The 24,552-nt window shown below is 34.9% G+C and overlaps 2 protein-coding genes across 3 annotated transcripts; one reads left to right on the forward strand and one right to left on the reverse strand.

Moving 5' to 3' along the window:
• The first annotated feature begins 6,433 nt into the window (after positions 1-6,433).
• LOC7475578 (zinc finger protein GIS3) lies at positions 6,434-7,380 on the forward strand. Its single transcript, XM_002314815.4, has one exon. The coding sequence runs from the start codon at positions 6,541-6,543 to the stop codon at positions 7,282-7,284; it is 744 nt and encodes a 247-aa protein (XP_002314851.1). The 5' UTR covers positions 6,434-6,540; the 3' UTR covers positions 7,285-7,380.
• A 9,736-nt stretch (positions 7,381-17,116) lies between these two features.
• Positions 17,117-23,792, reverse strand: LOC7475579 (cysteine--tRNA ligase 2, cytoplasmic). 2 transcript variants are annotated; one of them, XM_002315896.4, is made up of 9 exons: positions 23,499-23,792; positions 21,670-21,733; positions 20,610-20,771; positions 19,533-19,703; positions 19,174-19,455; positions 18,928-19,053; positions 18,076-18,309; positions 17,872-17,988; positions 17,117-17,679 (listed from the first exon to the last, which is right to left on the reverse strand). In XM_002315896.4, the coding sequence occupies exons 1-9, from the start codon at positions 23,666-23,668 to the stop codon at positions 17,407-17,409; spliced, it is 1,599 nt and encodes a 532-aa protein (XP_002315932.1). In that variant the 5' UTR covers positions 23,669-23,792; the 3' UTR covers positions 17,117-17,406. The 2 variants fall into 2 exon arrangements, with proteins under 2 accessions (XP_002315932.1, XP_024466182.1); XM_024610414.2 differs by lacking the exon at positions 23,499-23,792 and adding an exon at positions 22,232-23,475.
• Positions 23,793-24,552: the final 760 nt, after the last annotated feature.

Raw genomic sequence — 24,552 nt, forward strand, 5'->3', positions numbered from 1 at the left:
TAATTTTTCAGAACTTTTAACCTAGAAAGCAAGATAAATGCTTCCTCTAGGCGAGGCAGCATCAGCAAGGTATTCTCTCACACAAATGTAATGTGGCCAATACTGTAATGAACCAATGCTATATAAGTGTGATTATTTATTTAAGCGGCGAAAATTACGCATAGACTAATAACTAGAGGAAACACAAGTGGCAAAAACTTTGATTTATAAGAAGGCATAAGCTAAAAACTAATTTGGAACAATATTAAATAATTTTTAACAAGTATTTTAATAACATCAGTTGGGCGAACCTGTATAAAATTTGCTATAATATAAGTTGCTATGTCATGTGCAGATGTTTCCCAACTATGTAACTCTGGGCTAGAAGTTATGTGTGTCTAGTACTGTAGTGTCTTGCTTTATTAGAAACCAAAGCACATATATTTTTGTCTCATTGATTGACCAAGGTCTTCTCCTTCCAAACTTATTTCACGGGCTTCTATTTCATTAAAAAAAGAAGAAGAAAAAAGAAAAATCACACTCGGAAGCTTGATGGGATTCATACTGGCAATGATTTGTTTTTTTTTTTAAGAGAAATGGTAGACATTCTAGACGGCAATCGAAGTTTTAAATGCTTCATATCATGTTAACAACATGATTGATTTGTTTAACTGGGTTATAGGAAGACCAGGGAGAGAAAAAAAGTGTCACCTCACATGACTTAAAGCTAACTCCACCCAGCTCTACCCTTACTTTCTTACACATTTTTTAATGAAGGAGGCAGTGTCACTTTGAATACATGGAAGGGTTCTTTGAGTCATACCCACAATGTTTGGGATTGTTTTTTAAAAAGAAGTTTAATGCCTGAACATATCCATGAAAGGGATTTCCAACTTGAAAACTAAGTCACTTTGGGGCAATCTTTTTATCTTTTTGGATCATTCAAAAGTAATTGTTGCAGAAGAGAAGAAAGATGATTATATAAAGTTAATGGATTTCTAACGTGATAGGATCATGTCTCGAATAATCTTTCGTTAAATAATGTTTTTATAGAGGCTCGATCATTGGTTGATTTTCTTTGATAAGCACAACTTTGGTGGGCCATCTACGCGATTCGGGTGATCTTACATGATAATATCGGCATCCCTTCAATCAACCAACAAAGTAAGCATGATTAAGGCCCCAAAGTGTTTTTATAATATCAACAAAGTGTTTTTATAAGATCGGCATCCCTTCAATCAACCATTAACGAAGGAGGAGGAAAAAGGAAACCTTCGTAGAGAGGACAGTTGTTAACGAGGGAAGAAGATGGTGAAAGTATGATTGGACAATTCTTTCACCACCCTACCCACTCTAGCTAAGCTGCTTAAAACTCTTTCCAATGGGCCCAATGCCACAAATTTGCACATGCGGTCCCTTTGTACCCCATTGAGGGGTGGGTCCTAGTGTAGTTTGTTCAAAACAGGGAGAGGCCACTTAGCTTTACCCTCCTCACATGTGTCACCCTCCATTAGTGGAGAAACCCTTGCGCCTCTGCCAACCCACCATCTTGACAAATTCATCCCATAGAACTCCTTCCTTAACCATGGCGGCCTCTACTACTACCCATCTCCTGCCTGTCAACCATGCTTTTATTGATAGGCCTGGCTATTTTTTTTTTTGTAAGGTTTGTCATATCTTGATTCAGCTGATGACGGTTTTGCTAGCCCCCCCGAAGCACACAGCAGGGAAACCCTCAAGTCTGCCCCATTGTTTTTTTATCCTTGTGATTATTGAGGAAGGGCAGTTCATTTATCAAAGGATAAATTATAACTTTATAATCTAACAAAATCATTTAATCAGTTCTTGTGCTTTGAAGAACTGTATATTTGATCCCAATATTTTTAAACCTATTTATAATAAAACTACTGAATCGATGATATTGACCAAGGAACTCTTAATTGTTTTTTATAATGCAAGGACTAGTTAGTTAATTTCGATAAACTCAAGTGACTCCCTTATAATTAACTCTTTACAAGTGAACAAAGAAGTTAATTACCCGGCACAAGTACTGTTCCCGACAAGCATATATCTGTGCGAACTCTTTAACCTTTAGGAGGATGACTTCTCGTATCAGTTGAGGTGGTGGTCACTTGAGTGCTTTTTATTTTCGAGTGGGAAGTACTCCTTGAGCCCCCCCGGTGCGGGGGATAGTGGCCCCGCCTCTGCCTTTTTTTTTTCTAACCTTCCCAGGAAGGAGAAAGACCTAAAGAAAAAGATCATTGGATCCAACATACTAAAGCGAGAGGGGTGGTTAGGTTTAGGAGAGCTTTTTGTCTACACTAATGGAGATCCCAATGAGCTTACTTCTGAATCCATGGAGGTTGAAATTATAATCCAAGCCCTCTTACTGTCCAATTTTTAAACCCCATTTTAGGGACTTCATTATACCTAACGGGGCCCACATAAAACTATTCACCAACGGGTCATCACAACAATCCCATCAGATCCCTCATCGTCTTGTGCATCCGAGTAGATAAGGGGGGCAAAAAAAAAAATGGTTAAATTCGAAAGGAGAAAAAAAATATCCAAGAAGCCACGTCCATTACAACCGTTGGTTATGATAAGCTAACTTGACCTTTAGTTTTTTCACTCGTGATATTTAAACCTTGTGTCATCATATATATAGTAACCTCGTAATTAGGAAAAAATTGCCATTTTGGTTTTTTTTAAAAAAATTTATTCATGAAATGGGTGTGCAGGTAGGTTAATTTATATACACGTCTTAAATGAATAATAGCTATTTGATTGATGTTTAGTCGAGAATCCAATATTTTTCATATAGATTTTTATGATGTGTTTTTATATATAAAAAAACCCCTAGTAGAATTCAATAAGTTCATGCATACATCTAATTAAATAAGTCAAGAATAATTCATGCAATAACAAAAATTATCCAACCCAATCCCTAGCTAACCAAAGTTAATTAGTCAAACTTGTGACACAGGCCATAAACTTAATTAAGTTCAACAATGTTTTTTGTAATTTTTTTAATCTAAAATAGACACCTGTAAAAAATATCAAAGTGATTGGGAAAAAAATAAAATTGAAACAAATTACATTGCTCAATTAATAATCAATCAAATATCAAGTGATGAAAATGGAAAAAGCAAAAGGCAAGAAAAAAATGCAATTTTAATGGATAAAAATAAAAATAAAAAAGCAAAAACGGCTCGCCCTCTCATGCTAGGAAGGCCCAGAGTTCTTAGGCCTCTAGAAAAAGGTCTAGGCGTGCAGGCCTGAAGCAACCCCCGTGCCTAGGTCTTACTTTTTAAAAAATTTATTATGGAGAGGATGACAGGTCACCCGCCCTTTATTGCTTTGAAAAAAAATAGTCACCTACATTGTCCATATTTCAACGACCTCCGATCGTTGAAAAATCAAGTTGGTCTGTTTTAGATCAAGACAAACTCATTGCAAATTTGCAACCATATTTCAACATAAAAAAAAACACTTTAAAAGCTTTGTAAAATATATTTGTAGCCTCTGACAAGCTAGAAATTGGCTCTAAAACTCACAACTAACCAGAAACAAAATTTTTTTTAGGGTTCAAATCTACCAGTTCAATAAGTTTAAGAGAGAAAAAAACACATTTTATAAACTTTACTCACCGACACAGAAACAACTTATTTGCGTGGCTAGAATCACTCTCGACCGAGACTTTTCCTCTCTACCACTGGAATCCAGTCATCTTTTCTCTTACCTCTCTAATTAGAGATAAAAAAATAAAAAAAATGAAATTTAAAACCAAAATTAAAATTCATAAATTGTTATGGTTTGAAGGTTTATAATTTAAAAAGTTAGAGGACCAAAATGTACGTTTAACTCCAACTTTATAAAAATCATCTTTTTCTTTACCACTTTTTTCATGCTAGTACTTTATCTTTGAATCTTCCTATTCCTTAATAAATTTTTTTAATTGACCATTAATTTGGGCCTATAAAGGTGTAATAAAATAAATTAAAAAAAAAGATAAATCATTATGGCAATCCACAATGATTTGTTTACCGGTAAATAGTGATGTGGGGAACAATATTTTTCTTTTTTAAAGCATTTCTTAATTATTTATTCTATATACATATTCGAAGAAAACCCTATCACAACCATGCTTAAATTGAAGTATAGGATATCTTATGAAAATGGAGCAAATCAAACATAGATATACTAGCAACAAAACTTGAATTTGAAACAAGATTTTTTCTTACCATCTAAATCTAGACTATTTAATATTTTATTAGCTAGTAACAATAGTGTTTATTGATGGAATCTAACGGTCGAAAAAGAACATAAGCTTTCAAATCAAAGTTGATCATCAAGATTCATGGGGGATATTGACAAGGCCTTTTTTTCTTACATGGGAAAATTTGAGCAATTGAAAGAGGTCTTTCGAATAGAACACGCATGAGAAAGAGGGGACAAAGGTGGGTCATACGTTGGAGTTGTGATGAAGACATTGCAAGTAGGTTTTCAATAATTATATACAACAATAATAATATTTATGTGCTCTTCCTCAAGTGGGTTATCACAAATTTGCTAAAGAAGCTCTCTCTCTCTCTCTCTCTGTCTCCCGTAGTTAGTAAGATTCGGAGAGATCTCTCAAAAGAAATAAATCCATATAGTAATGAAGATCTCAACGTCAATCACGCAAACATCCTAAACATTATTCATCATCAGCACGTAATGGTAGGACCATGTGATAGTTGTAAGCACCTGAACATTTATATTCAAACAATTCATGTTTGATTTTTCCATCCAGCTAGCCAGTCTTGTATAGTTTCTTGTTTATTAATTATATATAGTATGGCCTTTCAAATAAGTTAAAGCAACTAGCTAAGCTAAGCGTAAGCTAAATTTCTAGTTTCTTATGTTGACTTCAATTCACAAAAAAAAACTCCCATCATCACAGGGGGGGAGAGGGGGGGGGGGGGAGATAGAGCCGATCAGACATAATAGTGAGAAAAAAGGTTATATAGTATATATCATGTGAAACATGCGTATCTAATGCTATATATGCAAGATAATTCAGATGGTGACACGTGGGCCATGAAGAAGTGATTAGTTGGGGACTTCGATGGTGTTAAATCTTGAACGTATCTTGCTGTTTTAGGACATGGATCCAATGTTGCAAGTAGTTAATGTGCTGCATGCATGGTTCAATGTTTTGACTTTTGAAAGTGAGCGTGGTGGGTGGTTGTGGTGGTGTGTGTGCCCTGAGATTGAGAGCCAAGGTACGCGCGCAGTAGCTTTGGGCTTGAGAGTAGGATCGAGAGACTCAAGGGCTAAAACGGCAACAGAAACATGTCTACAGTTGAGAGAGGGAGTTATGCTTTGTAAGATTAGGGCATTATTAATATTTAGCAGCCTGAGACATGGACTTCACGATGTGTCGTCGGGGTTCGTTCCACCGCATTCATTTAAGGACAGTAAATTAAGGTTACAAAAGTGCCCGAGCTCTTAAAAGATGATTGAAGGTACAATCATATACATGTGCAATTTGATTAATTTATCTGTGAGGAATATTGTTTAATCCAAGTCATGGAGAAGCATTGACATTATATACAGTAGAAAGGTACGACGTGTGTCACGTACGAAGTGGTTCATTAGGACTTACTTGTCCATTGCATGTGTACTGAGTATTAGAGCAGCCAATAAAGTCTCTTTAATTGGTTTATCAAACCGATTTGTTGACTTCTAATTGGTCACCTTACTGTACTTTTCATCACCCGTATGAAGTGAATGCAAGTGATCCAGATCATTCTAATTGCACAGTTTTCTAACCTACCTGCAATAACAATAAGTTTCCTCTCATCGCAGAACTTAATCAGTGCAGTAGAATCCTCCAAGGAATCTCTTTGTGCGTAATAATATATCTTGGCTTGTTGGGGGATGTTAGCCATTCCTGTGGTGGTATTATTTGAAGACGATACAGTAGGGTTTTCTTGATGAGAAGTTATGAAATAGCAATGAATTGGAAAATCAAAAAGATTTTAACTGGCAGCTTAATTAAAGAATTGTTTTGGCTAAAAATATAATAAAGAATTATAATAATTATTATTATTAATTACCATTACTATTACTATGTTTAATTAATTAAGAACTAATGGGACTATTATTGAATTGAATCCCAGTGTCTAACAAAGGGCATTCTTGCAATTTATCCCCATATACACCAACAAAGCTAAGAAAGTACAGTGGTGTCACGCAATAGAGAGAGAGATAGAAATTTGCCCGAGACAAGTGCAATCCTTTTGGGTCCAGTGCTCTTGGTTCGTGTTCCCAAAGACCATCACACACTTTCTCCTCCTTGGGATGTCCGCAACCATCTCTCTCTCTCTCTCTCTCTGACATATCACACTACTCTTTTTTATTTTATTTTTCTCAATTACTTTTTTTTTAAATCCTGTATATATACCCCACCCATGCAACATCTCGCCTTGTACTTCACACCCTCAGCTCCCACGCCCCTGTTTCTCTCTTTGTTTCTCTAAACAAGTCTCTCTCACCTTGCTTGCCTATCTAAACATGGCAGAGCTAGACTACGAAACAAAACATAACTCAACCTCTACACGCTTAAAACTATTCGGCTTCAACGTCTCAGAAGATGAAGAACAAATAACCACAACAGACTCTCTCAAGTCATCTTCTTGTAATTCTCCTGACGACTCCTCTTTTGCTACAGCTACAACGACAGTCCCAGCTACGGCTTCAGGAGACAGCAGAAAATACGAGTGTCAGTACTGCTGTAGGGAATTCGCAAACTCACAAGCCCTTGGTGGCCATCAAAACGCACACAAAAAAGAAAGACAGCAACTCAAACGAGCTCAAATGCAAGCCACAAGAAACGCAGCTGCGGCTGCCGTTTCTTTTGGTAGAAACCCTATGATCTCTGCCTTTGCTCCTCCTCCCCATCTCCTGGCCCAAGCAGCAGGCCAGGTTATGGTCCCGGCGGCTTCTCCGTCGTGGGTTTACTTGCCACGTGCTGCAACACCGTTTCACGTTTCACATGGGTGTGTGTTCCCTAGTGGGGTGAGTGGGAGGGGTGGAGGGGGCTTACCATATGGTGACAGCGTAGGAGATTTTGGATTTTCTACTAGTGCTAGTGGGCCACACCAACAACTGCAAAGTAGGGCCCATTTTAGCAGTGTAGTTGATGATCATAGTGGGCCTACATCATTGAGTAGGTTCTCCGAAGGTGACGATGGGCCTAACTTTGATGAAAAACTGGGCTTGGACTTGCATCTTAGTCTTGCTCCAGCTGGGCCATGATTTTGTTAGGAGTGACCTGGAATATTATTTTCCAAGTCGGATATTTGTACATTTTCAAATTTTATTTATTTATTTTTGCGATGATTTATTTCATTAGATCAGGAATTGCTTCTTCGTCTCCATTTTGCTTTGCTAACCAGTTTAATTTTACAACTGACTCGCTACCTTTAGCAAAATATTTGTTTGTTCCTAACAAGCTTGTTAATTGTGTATACACCACATGGTTGATTTTTTCTGTGGACACGTCTAAGAAATTTCCTTGAAGCCTCGAGGTCACATTACACTAGCGTCTAGCTGTGACTTGTGAGACCAGGGATCATAGCTGTTCTGATTGTCATTACTTAGCGTATATTAGGGTTTTGTTTACTTTTCTTTTCAATTTTATTTTTCTAATTTTATTTTGTACAAATTCATCATAGCATCTGACCGCAGGACGATTGAACGCCCGTGCATTCATCCCATCGAGCCCTTCCATACTTCCCTTTTCAATATTCTTACATTATATGTATGCTTTGCAGAATTAATTGACAGTACATGCGGGGGTAAAAAGAAGAATTCTCCAGTGCAAGAAATAATATAAATTAAAGCTTAATTAATTATGAGATAATGTAGTTTGACAAATTAAGCTCAGCTTCATTATTAATTAATAAATTAAGTATATCCATTTTAGCATTAACTGGGATTGACTGCACCACTATCCCCCATTGATGCACGATGAGCAAATAAGAAATCTAGAGTGACCACTAGAATAGAAGGACAATAAATGCCCCATAGAGACACATCACGGGAAAGAGAGAAGGAAAAACTATCATTTCCTAGCAGAAAGAATGAAAGAAAATACATTATTGCACGAGCTCCAGTCTCCAGAAAACTAACAAATCGTTTGATTAAGTGCCTCCCTTTCGTCAGTGCCTTCTGCTTCTTGAATTTTGAGTGATGCAATGCGGGACCGAATCACATTCGCAAGACCAAAATTTTCCACACAGATTGTAGTCAAATTAATATTTGAGTTGGAGTGTGGTGAAATCTGAACCTCTCGCCAAGAAAAAAATTATAGTATAAGAAAATAATAGTACTCCTAGCTAGCTAGGTGCCATCTGCCAACAATATTAGTTTCTAATTATTGCCTTAAGATATTGTTTATCACCTTTTCTTAATTTTAATCAGAAACATGGCCCCTTAATTACATTATCAACTCCAATTTGAAGCTTGTGAGTAAAACAAAGCTTGCGTGGAACCACTGAGACATGATAATGCAAGTGAAGCACCTAACACATCAATATTCTAGCTAGGGTAGTACTTTCCACCATATATATATATATAATTTGACGTATAAACGGTCAATAAAGGTCATGCAGACGCCAATCTTTAATTTCGGTGCAAAAGTGATAAATATAGAACTTTAAAGTATGAACATAATTACAAGGCCGGTCCTTTAGTGCATGCATGCCTGTGAGCGACCACAGCTAGCTTGGCTAACTTTGGCCAATAATTAAAACTTGTTCACCAGAAAAAAACGAAGTACCCATTATGTCCGCGCAAAAATCCTGATAGCCAGGCAGGATTTAGGAGGTAAGTGCATTGGACAAGAATATTCCAAGGAATAGATTGAATTTGGTTGCTTGAAATGATTATGTTTTGGGGTTTGATATTGAAAAGGTAAAGCAAGCAAACGTAATTGCATTTGAAAACTTGTGCCCTAAGAAAAAGTTTCTTCTTTGGACCCTTTGGATATATGAATAAATTTCCAAAAAGAACAACTCCTCTCCTAGTGGCAAGGGAGAAGAGGAGTTGAAGAAAATCAAACCCATTCCCACAAGATGATGACTTTGCATTTAAAACATATATGATACTAGCTGGGGATTGGACCCCGATCTCTTGCTTCATGATGCCATCAAGACTGATGGCGACTTGCACTTCTAGGTAACCAATCAAAATCCCTTTCTCCAAAAACTTGGTCACGATTGGGGAACCATTTCAATGTATGAACTTATATATATATATATATATATATATATATATATATATATATATATTACAACCCAAAATGAGTTGAAAGTATCATTTCATTCCTTCATCGCCATGTTCCAATCAAGCTGAAATATATATAGTTTTTCGTTGCCTAGCCAGTCACCTTGATCCAGACAAATTTTTAGCGCAAGTTGTTTGAATATTCGAACGTGATTGAGCGCTCTCAAACAATCTAATTAATCGATGATTCATCCATAAAAAGGACCCGTTGGAAAGTATTTATATTATATTTATGATGTATTTGTGTTTGAAAGTGTTTTTAAAATATATTTAAATTTAATAATTTTTAAATATCTTTAGATAATTTTAATACGTTGTTATCAAAAACATTAAAAATAATTTAATGATTTTTTAATCTAAGCACATTTTTTTGCAAAAACACTGTATTGAATAGCTAAATACGCAAGTCATTTCTCAGAAATTTTTATCAGAATAAAAGGTAAATACTGGGCTACTTAAAACTTTCGATAGACATGTATCCTTTTGATCATTCGTTTTAATTCCTTGTGCCAGGAGGGGAAAAAAACTTGTAATAGAGGATTTTAGGGTGTTTAAAAGTATAGTCACTGAAGTAAATAGTGTTTATTTTTTAAAGTGTTTTTTACTTGAAAATATATTAAAATAATATTTTTAATATTAATATATTAAAATAATTATAAATTAATCTTATAAATTTTTTTTATAAAACATCTTTTAAAATATAATTCCAACCGGAGTCTTAAAATAAATAAATAAATAAAAGATGCTAACTCTGTCAACCCATTAATTATTAATAATTACCATCTTTAAGGAAAACAAAGACTTGCAAGAGAGGATTTAAAGATAAGTAATCGCATTAATTTCCACATCTCAATTCGTGGAACCAGAATGTCATAGGCATGATGACACTACCCTGGTAAGATAGGTTAAGCATCAATTCTTACTTTTCCTAGAAAATGACCTCATACATTACGGTGAATCCATATCATAATCTTAATTTTTTTTTCCTTTTAATTACTATATATTTTTACATATAAAAATAAATCCACCTTTTTAACTATCCAAGACCAGATGAATCATGATAATTTTATTTGCAAGAAATTTGAAATTAATCCGATGACTATGATGAAAAAATATATACTGATCTATAATTAATTATCAAATCAATTAATCCTTTAAATTTATCATAATAAATAAATTAACTACTATGCAGCGTTGTCTTCCTTTAGAAGTGTAATGGTTGGTGTGACAATAACTCAAAACTTCCCGATTTCATGTCAGTTCTCCTTTTAGTATGTTTGCTATGCAATTTAAACGTCGTTGGTGGGTGATTGGAAGCGACCTAATTCCACTTAAAATAATTGCAATTTCTTGAGAATATTTTAATGGCAGTTGTAATTTCTTGAGAATATTGCAGGTCTGATAGATCAAACTCAAGTTGTGTGAACGATTGCTTTGGTTTTAGGGTTAACGATTAATTAAGTTATGCCTATATGTTGGAGGATTTGTATATTGGATTGCTCCCTGCGTCCTAAAATCAAGTCCATAAATCCTTATATTCTAATATAATTCCCAATATTCCCGTTGTCACTATTTTTATGATGAAAATAGTATTCAATGTGTAAATCTAATTTTTAATTTTGAAAAATAAAAATGTTTCTCCTCAATATAAACTCATGTTAGAATCCGTGTCTACAAACTAAAATAAGAAAAATGGTTCCAAAAGCCAAATGTACATATTAAAATAAAAGGATAAATTTTTTTGAAAAAAATAAAAGGAAAAAATAAAAAATATTATACAAAAATGTTCAAGCATAGAATAAAATAAAAACGAGGGCTTAAGAAAGTTGGTTTTGAAATCAATCTCAACCCACTGCGGGTTTTTTTTTTTTTTTTTGGGAGTAGGGTTGTAATGTGGAACCCCAAACAAAAAAAAATGACATAGTTTTTATATTAGTTTTAGAACATCCAAATTTTTTTAATCCACCCATCATTTAAGCATTGTTTCAAAGAATATCTACATTTTGCATCCCCAATAAAATAAATTACTATTATTAATGTTAGGTGTGTCTTAATTTGTGAGCTTAAATGAGAAAATAAATATTTATATACTTGATCCATATAAAAACATAAAATTGTTATATTTAGGGTTATATTTATTTGTGAGTATTTTTATCCTCTCACTCTAGCGGCCAAAGAAAAGAGAGGGAAAAAAAAGTTTTAGGTTATTTTAGAATTGTGAGATAGAGAGCAATTTTGTGTGACGTCTTATAATCTTTTACTTTTTATAGTGAATTTCTCTAAGTTTTTTGTTTGTAGAGTAGACCGAAATTGTCAAACCATATGAATTTTATGTGTGCTCTTGTGAGATTAATTATACTTGTATTTATATTTCTCTACGTCTCATTTTAGTTTATCATCAGCCTTGTCACCATAAACCAAGGAGGAGTAGAAGAACTTGTCAGGTGTTTAGTATCCTAATGCAGTTGGAAGCATTATATATGTTATGATCTGCACTCGTTAAAGACATTTCACATGTTGTTAATATGGTCTGCAGGTTTATGAAAAATCCTGGTAAAGTTCATTAACAGACAATGAAATGAATACTTTATTATTTCAGAGGTACTACAAATATTGGTTTGGTATATAACAGAGTAGTAGCACTTGAGGTAATGTTAAGGGCTTTATAGATTTAGATTACACTATTGATTTGGACAAGAGAATGTCACTTGCAAGTTATGTTTTCACTGTCTTGGAGTGTGTTATTAGTTAAAAAGCAATTTTACAATTGATTGTTGTCATATCTACAACATAGATCGAGTATATAACATTGATAGAGGTATTAAAATAAGTTTTTATAGCTAAGAGGTTTGGCTGATAATTATGTTTGACCACATGAGTTAACTGTTATACATTGTTATAGATAGAGTGTTATTCATCTAGCCAAGAACCAGATGTATCATGAAATGACCAAACTTATTAATGTCATTTACCATATCATTCTATATATCATGTCACTTGGTGCTGTATCAATGAAGAAGATTGTTTTTTATTCATAACCCTACTGATATATTGACAAAGTCTAACTCCACAATTAAGTTCAAGCATTGTCTGGACTTGATTGGTTTGTATAGTACTTGAGAGGTACTTGATCGAGGTGATCAAACATGAGTTCATTTTTTGTAAGTTGGCTAAACTCATGTCGAGATAGAGATTTGTTTGGCTTGTCTTAAACTATGGGTCCAGGTGAAAAAAGAAATATCAATGCACAAAAAAATCAAATTAATAAAGGGGAAACATGTAACACACTGGAATTGTTGAAAGGTGGCGGTGGCGGAAAAATATAGCAGCGGCGGCTGGATTTGTACAAAGCCCCACAAGTAAGATGAGAGATTGTCGTGGTAGAGAGAGAGAAAGACTCTCGCCGTAGAAAAAAAAAAGATGGAAAGAGAGACTAGATCTACACTAAAAATGAAATAGAAAGTAGGAAGACAAAAATAAGAAAAGAAAGGGGAAGAAATGGTTTTGACATTCTAATTTGAAGGGAATCACGTGTGAGAAATGCGACTTGAAAGTTGAAGATAACAACTATCATTTTAGATTAATTTGAGTCTCATGTGTCAACCGTGATTCTTAAAAATATACTATTATTCTAAATAAATGTTTAAATATGATATTTTTGTTAAAAAAATCTCACCTGCTATTTTGAAAAAATAAAAGGGTGTTTGGGAGTGTGGTTGCGGTTGCTATTCAAAGTGTTTTTCATTTGAAAATACATCAAAATAATATTTATTTTTTATTTTTTAAAAATTATTTTTGATATCAGTGCATTAAAATAATATGAAAATATCAAAAAAAATTAATTTAAAAAAAAATTAACTTCTTTAAAAAACACTTCTAAAAAACAACAAGAAGCAGGAAATGTTGCCCCTCGATCAATGACTCTAATGCCAACATCACAGCAAGGGTTTTTAGTGAGTGGTAAGATTTTCCAGGTATGGAGTAATTTTACGATTCTCAAGGAGTGACTGTTGGCACCAGCTAGCTATCTGACAAATCAGCTTAGTGTTGCTAACAAGAGTTTGAACTATGCCACTGGTTCCAGGGGACCTCTGAAAATTTCCAAAGATTCGGACCATTAATTGCCATGTGCATGGAACCATGGACCCTACAACGGGTTTGGTTGGTAGTTTGACTATAAGCACCACCTCTTTTTCCCTAGGGAGGGATTGATAATTGATTGATCAGGAACTACATGGGATGCATTCAAAGTAAAGTTCACGCCATCAAAGGTCCGATCTACCATTGATTGCAAACTACCATTTACGTTTTTACATGTTTGCCTCTCCTAGTAATCATTCAAACTAGCCGCGAGCCAGCTTTAAAGTACATAATAATAATAATAATAATTTAAAATATAACAGTAATTATTTTCTAGAGTGTTTTTTTGTTTGGAAATATATTAAAATAATATTTTTTTAATTTTTAAAAAATTATTTTTAACAGCATATCAAAATAATCTAAAAACATAAAAAAAATTATATCAAAACTTTTAAAATATATATAAAAAAAATTGAAACCACAAAAGTCCAAGATAATAAAGATAGAATGGTAGGTAGACAGAGAGATAGAAGTGTCGAAAGATGCAACTTAAAGACAACCAAAGGGAGAGGCAGCGGTTTCTACTTTCTACGAGGGAAAGTGGGGGCCGAAGGATTGCGATCGATCAATAGTTTTTCTATGATAATCCTTAGTATTTTAAACTCGACAAAGACAGGAAGCAAGTTGGGCCTTATAGCAAGTTAGCGACTACTTAGGGGCTAGCTCTCTTTTGGTTCCATTCCAGAATTTCCCAGCTCTCAATGGCTATAGCTACTCCCCCTCTTTGGAGGATTTTGGCCCTCTTTTCTACGCAGTGAATCCCTAAACTTTCAAAAAAGAAAAATTATTCGCTGGAAAGGTTTGATTTCATGCATGTTCCCTTTTTCAGATACACGTGTTTGACAAAGGAAACAGGTAGGGCTTGTACGCATAGATGGACACCAAACCTCGTTTCAAAAACCTAATCTATTGATCTATGGATCCATCCTTCTATACAAAGCATCTTTCTTTCTTCATTTCTAATCTGCAAATGAACTTTTAGTCCTCTGTGTTGACGCAAATCCATTAACAAAACAAAACTAAAACCCATGGCACAAGTACGATAGCGATTTTACCGTAGCTCTAAACATTGGGGCATTGTTGATTGGGATAATAAAATTATAGAATTTCATGGGTTTTAAGTTTTTAACATGAGGTTAATTCGAGTTTATTTATAAAAAAAAACTTATATTTTTTTAGTTTTATCTGTTAATATTGATTCAATTGGAGATTAGACTCCGATATTTTTATTTATTTGCTTTCTATAAAAAATTTCATTGGTTTTAAAAATAACTTGTGTTATCTCGGTTCTTTTTATTTGTCGTTTTTTTTTGTTTACTTTGGGAAAAAAATTTAAAATTAATTTTTTTAATTTTAATTTCATCTTTAATATTATATTGGTTGGGAATTAATTGTATTTTTTAATTTTATCCTTCAAGGTTGGAGTTTTTTTTTATTTGCCCTTCAAGATTTTTTTTTCAATCTCTTTTCTATTCATTTATCCTGGTCCCTTTATTTAGACCACGAGTTTGGATAGTTATTTTGAGTTGACTTGTATTTTTGTACGATTGTTTTTTTAATTTAATATTTTTTACATTACATTCCTTCAGCATTGAGTTATTTTAGAATTTAGCTTTGTAATATTTTTAGTTTATTTTCTATTAAGTTGTCTCATTGGTATGATATGAATAATAAAATTTGATAAACTTGCACGGTTTACTAGTTGTTTTTCTTTTTTTAATTGTCACTATCTAGTCTTTTATTATCTCATTAAATTATATCAATTTTTGTTTTTCTCTATAACTCAAGTCATAATTTTTTTACTTATTTGAAACAAGTTTGCATTGCCTGGATATGTTTTTTAACAAGTAAAAAACATTCCGACTCGTGAAATATCAGGGCCCACAAACCTAGCTTACTACTTCATCACACTGGTGGCTTTCTTCTTTGTGCAACAAATGATCGTAACTGAAACGGAATAGGAGGACGATGTTTTTCAGAAGTTCAATTATAAAGCATTTCTTCTCTCTGTTTAATTTGGTGGATCACTAGAATCGGTTTCTGATGCAATGAATTTTAGCAAGCAACCGATATTAACCCAACCATTGATCCGAGACACCATGGACGCTTCTTTTATATATAATTTGCAATTTGTGCCGAAAGAAAATTCAATGATCATAAACAGGCTTTCTAAAAATCAAAACAGCTGCTTTATCCAAAATGGTAAGAATCGAAGTCCTCCAAACAGGCCACCGGTGAAGGCGTAGAGCCCATTCACCTTCGTGATTGAATCATTCGGTGTGTTATATATCCAAAGGCAACAAGTTCGTGACTTTAGGCCTTTATGTAGAGTGTAGACAATGAATTGGGCCAGCCGAGGGAAATGCAGCAATTCTTCCAGGACAAGGAGAGCTCGAAACAGTAACCAAATTGAAAAAAAAAAAAAAAACAGTTTGCATCCTTGGACTCTATGCCGCATCGTCATGTTCGTGATTCGAACCCAATCTTTAGTACCATGTCAAATGATTTTACAAGTTGAATTGGCTATCACAAAAAAAAAAAAGCACCTTGCTAACAACCAAAAACAAATTTCAGATTAATTTACAAGCATTAGAAGCAGAAGTTGCAGGAGAATTTTTTATTTCTTTTTACTCCGACTATTAATTACTATTCTATTGAATAAAAGTGATGAATGGTTGTCATTTGTCAAGGACCAGCTTTTCTAGTTCCTTGCCAACCACAAAATCTTATCCTGTTAGAGAAAAGCTATCTCCATTTCATAGCGCGCGCGCGCACAAAAGTCCATCACCCCAGCACCACGAGAGAATAGAAGAAAGAAACAGTAATATATTAGGAAAAGTTATGAAACCAGTAGAGCTTCCTGAACGTGCTGAGGAATGTCAAAACATCACAGCTTCGAGCAATTTGCTTGGCCTTGTAATTAATCACAGAGTTTTCTACCATAAAAAGTGGATAACTTTGATCATTTCTATTTTGTTTTTGTTCTTCAAGAACAACCGAACAAACTTGAACACCCCCCCCCCCCACCCCCCCCCCCAAAAAAAAAACCTTTAGCAAAAAATACAAATATCTCCTTCACAAAAAAATCCATGATTCCACCCTAAATAACATAGTTTTTTGAAAGTATCTTTTCTGTTAGGGTCTCGTTGAAAAAACTAATAAAAATACCCTTATAAATCCATCTAGTTCCTCTGCTTCTCTAACCTGATGGATAAAAAAAAAAGAGCAAAATATGGAAAAAAAAAATAAAAAATTGAAATCTCTCTGGAATTAATCATCAATACCCACCCACATTAAAATTCTAATTAAATCAATCATTGAAGATGGGTTATGCTTTTTTCTTTTTTGTATTAAGAGTCATGGAGAGAGCAGGAGGAATTGAGAGGCTTTTCATCAACTTTTCCGTAAATTTTTATTGTGCAGGTGTGAATTCGAATAATTATTTTTATCGGTAAAATACATCATCGGTTTTTGTTTTTTATTATTGAAGAGAGTATCTGTTTTTGAACTAAAGTTAGGAAGGCTTTTTACAATTTGACCCATGAGACACCAACAAATATTCCTGTATTGCCGAAGCACATCACTTTTCCTATAGTTCACTTGAAGGCTGGTTACATTTATGGGCTACATAAAAAAAATTTATTTTCTTCTGATACAGGGCTGCTTAACAGGATGTAAACATATGATTACCAACCTTCCTACATTGTATCTTGATCTAACAAGCTGGGAAGAACAATTTTCTGCTCGCCTGCTACATGCAAGGAGCTACTTCACAGGGCCATAATGTGTGTAAAAAGTCCTCCAATGTTACAACATAAACCAGTACATAAATCAAAACCTATTAATATTTTCTCCATTCCGAGCTGAAGTGATCTAATACAGTAGAAAGTGATTATAAAAAAAAACTGTATCACGTGCAAAAGCTGGGGCCAGAAAAAGGTTTGTCCACCGTCAACTTGATGCAGCTTGTGGTGGCGGCGTTGGCTCTTCCACAACTGTCTTTGCCTTCTCTTCGTTCTCAACAGGAACACAAGGCCTCCAAACTGTTTCCTTGCCCACATCCATCAGTGCAATGCCCCTTGCAGACAAATCAGTCCTGATCTGATCACTTTTCTTGAAATCCTGACTTTTCCTTGCCACCGCTCTGTCCTCAATCAGGCTCATCACATCATCTTCTGTTAGTCCTGCTCTCTTCAATGCCTTCCCTTTTAACTGCTGCAAAACCTGTCCCAGGGAAAATCTAGTTTTTGCTAACGAATTTCAAAAAGGAGAAAATTCACATTTTACAAATCATTAAAAAAAAAAAGAATTGGGAACTTTGCATGTGCTAGCTTAGGTTACTATGGCCTTATCCCAAGCCTAGATAAGGAGGGTTGCAGTAGGTTGTTGTATACAAAAGAAATTGCTAAACCTCACCTCGGCGCAAGTGCAAGGAGGAAACAATCCCAGAATTCTCAGAACTTCCGTAACTTCTTTCTTGACTTCAGTAACGGACCGAATCAATGACAATTGTTGCTTCTTTTGTTGTTTCTTCTGGCAATTATCAAGGAAAGAAGTACACGTTTAATCTCCATACATTCACAAAAAAGTGTCCACGGTAATAGAGTGAGATTACCATACCTTTAGCATGCCCAAAGAACCATTTACGACCTTCAAGGCTTCTTGGAAAGCACCAGTCAATAAAGGCGAAGTGTTCAAATCGTCTGACATTTTAGTCTCAAAATCTTCATGTAGCCTAGAAATGCATTTTTGGGCATCAGCAGTAATGGCAACCAGGTTGGCATTCTGTCCTGCGCCTTCCTTCAGACTTCCTTCTTGAAATGGCAATAAAGCATCCTCACAATCTTGCAATGTCTACAATCACGAAATAAATATAATTTACTAGAAGTATGAATACTAATGATATCAAAGTGTCAACATCTGAGTCTGTCACCGAAGGTGGGTGTGGGTGGGTGTAGATGAGGATGCAAGCATAGATGTGCTTGTGATTCTTTGTGTTGAATCATGGCACTACATTTACCAGAATCAAAGCACAATGATAAGGGAAATGAACAAGTTATGAATGAAGCATATCAAGAAAGGAAAATGAAGAACTCCACAAGAAATTCTACTTTCAATAAATTGCTAACTAAAATCATTCTGGAACTCTGTTTAATATAGCACGTGGCAAACTTTACTGTGCAACTCAGGTAAACAAGGATGACTTTGTAAATTTAACTGAACAGCAAAGCTCTAAAAAACACTAACTCGTGAAAAAGTCTCAACTTAAGGAGACGAACACTGCAAGTAAATTAAAATTCTGAAGGGAAAAAAGTAGGCTGAGCGGACATATTCCCACCTACATAGGCATGCACAACTGACACATTGACACACACATTAACATAATTTCAAACAGGTGGCCCTCCATGACTGGTTTATGGCACATGAAAACTTTGAAATGAAAAGTTTGGGGAGCATGCATAAGCGTCAAACCTGATAAATGTAGAAAACAGCATCTGATGAGCTTTCCAGCTGCGAAACAGAGTAATTGAGGGGAGAGCGATAGTGTGCACTTATCAAGAAGTGCCTCAAAGCCAGTGGATGATACCGTTCAGTGATCTACAGAAAATTGTAAAGGGAATTGTAAACATATACAACCAATAAGGATGGAATTTCTTTATTTAAAAGAAATTCAATAAGAAAAGGTGCAATGACAACTAAAAATGATTATCAATTTACCTGGCGAATTGTGAAAAAATTACCCAATGATTTTGACATTTTCTCATTGTTATTAGTGACATGACCATTATGCATCCAGTAACTCACGCTGCTCTCTTCACATGCTGCACAGCTCTGGGCAATCTCATTCTCATGATGTGGAAAAATCAAATCAATCCCACCGCCATGGATGTCAAATTTGAAGGTCAGATACTGAGCACTCATTGCACTGCATTCTATATGCCATCCTGGCCTTCCAGGGCCCCATGGGCTCTCCCAACTTGGCTCACCTGGCTTTGCTGCCTGCAAAAGTAGACATTGGATATGGTGCAATGCCAACAACTTCATAAATTTCCAGTGATCTTGAAAGAGATTTATACCTTCCACAATGCAAAGTCAGCAGGGTTACGTTTCCTTGAGTCAACGGCAACACGTTCCCCCGCTCTATTATTTTCTAACCTCTGCCCAGATAACTGACCATAATTTGGGGATTTATTAACGGCAAAGAAGACATCTCCCTCCACTGCATATGCACAGTCTTTTTCTATAATCTGCATAAATATTGGTCTCCACTTAAATACAAGAAAACAGAACTCTCTTGCAACAACTGAATCACATATATAATAACTGAAGAAAAACTTGAGGTCCATCATGCAATAAACCCGAAATAATCAATTAAACAAAACCATGGCTATACATGAAGCAGAAAGCAACTGCTGTTCACGTCACAGACACATAAATGGCTCAAAGAGGCCAAAAGTGGCCAAAAGTGTGCATCAGAAGCAAATAAAAGGCGCAAGTAGAGTGAGCTGTGCTTTGATTAAAATAAAATAAAAAATTTGTTCCACTGGGTTTTATATATGTCAAAAGTTCTCAACGACCTATTTAATCAAGTCCATTTGGGTTATAATAAGTTACTAAACTTCAAGAGTATCAAACTGGTTTAACCACTCAAAGCCAAAACAGTTCGCGAAATTCCTATATATCTCTAATTGATTATGAAGGACCATAATAGATGACTTACAATGCAGCATTACTTACTGCACCCTGACAGTTCCATTATCTATTTGTTAATAACTTAATATGCTATTACCATTAATCAGTAGAGAGATTACAAAAACTAGTGGCTTCCACAAAGGTAAACCACTCAAAATCACAGTTTAGAGTTTAATCCTGTTTTAATTGAATGTAACCTGGATCCACTAGAAATATGACTGTTGCATCTTTCTTGGTGTGTCCAACACAGACACAGCAGAAAAACTCCATGTCACAATATGAAAAATTGGAAGGGAATATAGATTGAACTGCCTTACCAACCACTCTAACATATTCAACAGGGATCCATCCAATTTCAAAATATGACCCAGTTGGGTGCACACACAAGCACGCTACCACACAATGAGAGTGCAATAATCCAAGCTTAGTCAACAACAAAGTAAACACAGCAGGGGGGGAACCTGAGTTATCATGTCCTTAATCTGTTCCACGTGATCAGTTACACGTGGCTGGTGGGTTGGAATGAGGCACTGCAGATCGGTCATGTCAACAAGATATTCTTCACAAAAACGGCTACTTAAAGATAATGGATCTTCGCCAATCTCATTTGCCCGACGAATTATCTGCAAAGACAGAGATTGGTGAATTTTAGACAAGATACTAGCCAAAAGTAGAGAACATTGATGTATGCGCATGGACATGTGCAAAGTTTATGGGTGTGTGTCTATACAGACACACACCCATACGTTATTGTATGAGGATTGACATGAACAACATCATTATTGCATAAAGCCTGTAGTAAAAGTAAAAAATTGGGAAGAATTGGAAGAAAAAGAAAAACAAGGCAAATCTTGATGTTGAGGCATTAAACTTCAGGCCAGTTTTAATCATTATGAAGATAGATAGAACCACGGACTAGAGACTAAAACTTATTTTGACTCCTTATCGCCTTTAGGGCGATCTTACACGTGTACAATAAAAAACTGTATGCATCGTCATACCTTGACTAAAAAACCCCAAAAGCGTGCACCCTCTGAATGTTTTGTAAGCCTATTTGAGGTTTTGGGGATTAGGAGAGAATTATCTAATGCTCCACTAGCAGACTTTGTTCACATAAAACATAATGGAACATATATAAAGAAAGGATTTCTTTGGGGCCAGGGGTGGTCACAGCCCCTTCTGAAAACTGAAGCTGAATCATAAAAAACAATGGCACAAATTTAAACAAAGTCAGAAATAAAATGATATGGAGTTCTTAATGTATTTCATACACCCTTTGCTCTTTCAAATTACAGTATCAAGTAAGCTTTTTAATAAATTAGCATATTTAACTAGCCAAAATAATGCATTGTCCTTCTGTTTCAGCAACAAAAAACAAATATTCCAAGACTGAAAGAATGTAAGAATCCACAGATCTTTACCAAATTTATGCCCAGTAATGTATAGTGAACAAATGCAATATTGTGATTACTCCAACTATGAGCCTTAGACATGTTGTAATTGTTGGGTTGAAATTCTCACCTTGTCATCAATATCAGTGAAATTGCGGACATAAGTAACTTCATAACCCAAGTGTTGTAGGTATCTGCAGTTGCAGTTCAAATGAAAAAATGGAATCACACAAATCAATGGTCGATGATTTCATTCATACATAAAAGCCAAATAAATAGCATAGAACCGAACACATAAAAAGCCAAAAGGATGCCAGAACTCCAAGCACATAAAGCAGTTTTAAACTTGTAAAATAAAAAATAAAATAAAATAAAATGAGTGCATGATCGACCCAGCGAGGTTAATGCCACATATCAGCCTGAGGCATTGAGCAACGATTTTAACTTCATATGAGGTAACCTCAGCATAAGCAAATCAATCAATCTCCCAAATAAGCAAAACTAAGTTCAATTACATAAAATGCATGCACAAATGCATGTAATGCTGTGTGTTTATGCTCTATGAAGATATGAAACTGGAATTAAACATCAAATGCAGTGGCAGCGCAAGCATGATGAAGGTGGCTGAAATCATAGGCGGTAACACCACAGATATACATTGAAACCTTGCCAGGAATTTTGGACTTGAATACCTCCTTTTGTTGGTTTATTGAAATGTACAGTTCAACACCTTCATTTTCCATTTCAATCTACACACACCTCTCTCAACAAGGACAGTGAGGTTGTGCTGTCGTCAATGACTGCTCTGTAACATTAACACCTCGATGCCAGGGAAGGAAGGGATGCAGTAAACTGAAAAGGAGAGATTATCTGCTTGACAATTGAGGGTAGCAATTTGAAGGTCTAAATGGAATGAGATGACCCAAATAAAAAGCCGACCAGGATGGACCCTAAATTATTTTCGACTGAGACTTGGACCCCAAATAATCAGAAAATAACTAAGACAAGAAAATAGAAATGGAATATGAATTCTTTTATTTTTTAAAGAAATCCTATTTGACATGTTTCATTCTGTTGTAGCGTGTCTTGAATTCCAGTATGGCTCACTTCATGTGACTTGGAGGACAAGTTGTGTTGCTTGGGAGACAAATTGTATGGCTCGGTAGTGAAGTATATCCTAGTTGACCGACATATTATGTGAGTTGTTGAACAAGGATTTTTGGTTTTGAGTATTTTCATATTCTGTTGTAGACTTTACTAGTATAAATGGAGATGTTATGTAGGATCGTTTGATGTGAGGAGTTGTGTGAGCAAAACACATGAGCATCCTAGTTTGAAAGATAGAAGAGGATTGGATGCAAGAGAATTTGGGAGGAGTTTGACTGAACTATGAGTCAAGAACAGAATTTATAAACTGATGTCATAAAAGGAAAAAGAAAGCAAAACTCCCAGCAGTTTTAAACTTGTATAATAAAGGGGGGGGAAAGAAAACTAGAAAGAGTGCATGCCCAGCCGGCAAATCATGGCACAAATCATGCTTAATTTAACTTGAAATGAGATAATCTAGCCAAAGCTTCGAAGTCCAATTAGATACTGAACCCAAACATCTTGTCAGCCAAAATCTAGAAAGGACCAGGGGTTTGTCTAATTGCAGCAAAGTACACAAACATTGTTCGATCAAAGAGATCTTTTTCAAAAACGCTTTCCTCAGCCTAAAACCATAACAGTTAAATTTCCACGGAGGAATCGCCATAGATAAAACATCAAATCTACACGTCAGAAAGCGTATTTGGAATTGATTAAGAAATCAGCATCCCCTATTATCTACCACAATCAAAATAATCAAATCAAATCAAATTCCCAAATAAATAAATTAACAAACAAATTTAATTGCATACATAAAGAGAGAGTGCGTGTGCGTGTTTATATAGATAGATAGATGAATAGAAATGGACCGGCCTGAATAATATGTCGAAGGCAACAGCGGCGCGAGCGTGACCGAGGTGACTGAAATCATAGGAGGTGACACCGCAAACGTACATGGAAACCTTGCCGGGAATACGGGACTTGAATACCTCTTTTTGTTGGGTCATCGAGTTGTAGAGTTTAAGCTCTTCGTTGTTTGCCATTTCGATCTGCGAGGACGATGAGGTAGCTTTGTCTCTCTGCTAACTTTATTAAAACCTCAACGCCTGCCGATACGAGGAGATGCTGTACGGAAGAAAGAACCGAAGAAGAGCGGTGGAGTGATTGGGGTTAGGGGTTTTGGGTTTTAAAATAATGGAACGGGTTGGCCCAAATAGAAAGCCCATCAAACTGGACCACCCTGTATTTCTTCAACTGAATTTTATTTTAACTATTTTCTTTTCAGAAAAATTAACTAAATTTGAAGATCCATTTAATCTTGCTCCTGAAAATCATAATTGAAATCATAGTATATATTTTAGTTAGTTGATTGTATTTAAAACTGCCATGTCTTAAATTGTTGAATGGATCAATTAATAGATTGAATTGTAATTATATCCCAATTAAATGGTATTAATTAACCTGGCCTGTAAATTCATTATGGTAGGTATAAATGGCTTGAAACCAGTTTCACAAGAGTAGAGTTCTTTTTTTCTTTTTCTTTTTATAAAAAAAGAGGTACGAACCAAGATTTTTTTTTATTCTCTATTAAGAAAATAACTGCAGATCCATGTTGATTGAGTTGCAAACTCATTGTTAATTATATAAAAAACATTTGTTAATACATTGTGTAAAATAATTAATTTATTTTTTGAAACTTGTTTTCATGATTATAATGAGTTTTCATTTAAAAAACAGCACTTATAATAATAAAAAATATTTTTTTTTCAAAACATTAAAAAAAAAAAAGAATGAATAGGAAAAGGGTTTTTTTTAATAAAAATATTAGTTTGTTGCCTTTTGATTTAAGTCATTAGAATTTTGACGTTATTTTTTTTAATTGCAACTTAGTTTATGTTCAATAAAATACGCTGCTAAAAAAAACGTA

The sequence above is a fragment of the Populus trichocarpa genome, chromosome 10, assembly GCF_000002775.5.
Source record: "Populus trichocarpa isolate Nisqually-1 chromosome 10, P.trichocarpa_v4.1, whole genome shotgun sequence".
Lineage (NCBI taxonomy): Eukaryota > Viridiplantae > Streptophyta > Magnoliopsida > Malpighiales > Salicaceae > Populus > Populus trichocarpa.

Coding starts and splice junctions, on each gene's coding strand:
- LOC7475578 (XM_002314815.4), top strand. CDS start 6,541: ATGGCAGAGCTAGACTACGAAACAAAACATAACTCAACCTCTACACGC.
- LOC7475579 (XM_002315896.4), bottom strand. CDS start 23,668: ATGGCAAACAACGAAGAGCTTAAACTCTACAACTCGATGACCCAACAA. Junction 19,704..20,609: donor TTAAGGACATGATAACTCAG/GTTCCCCCCCTG, acceptor ATATTTATGCAG/ATTATAGAAAAAGACTGTGC. Junction 19,456..19,532: donor CTGACTTTGCATTGTGGAAG/GTATAAATCTCT, acceptor CTACTTTTGCAG/GCAGCAAAGCCAGGTGAGCC.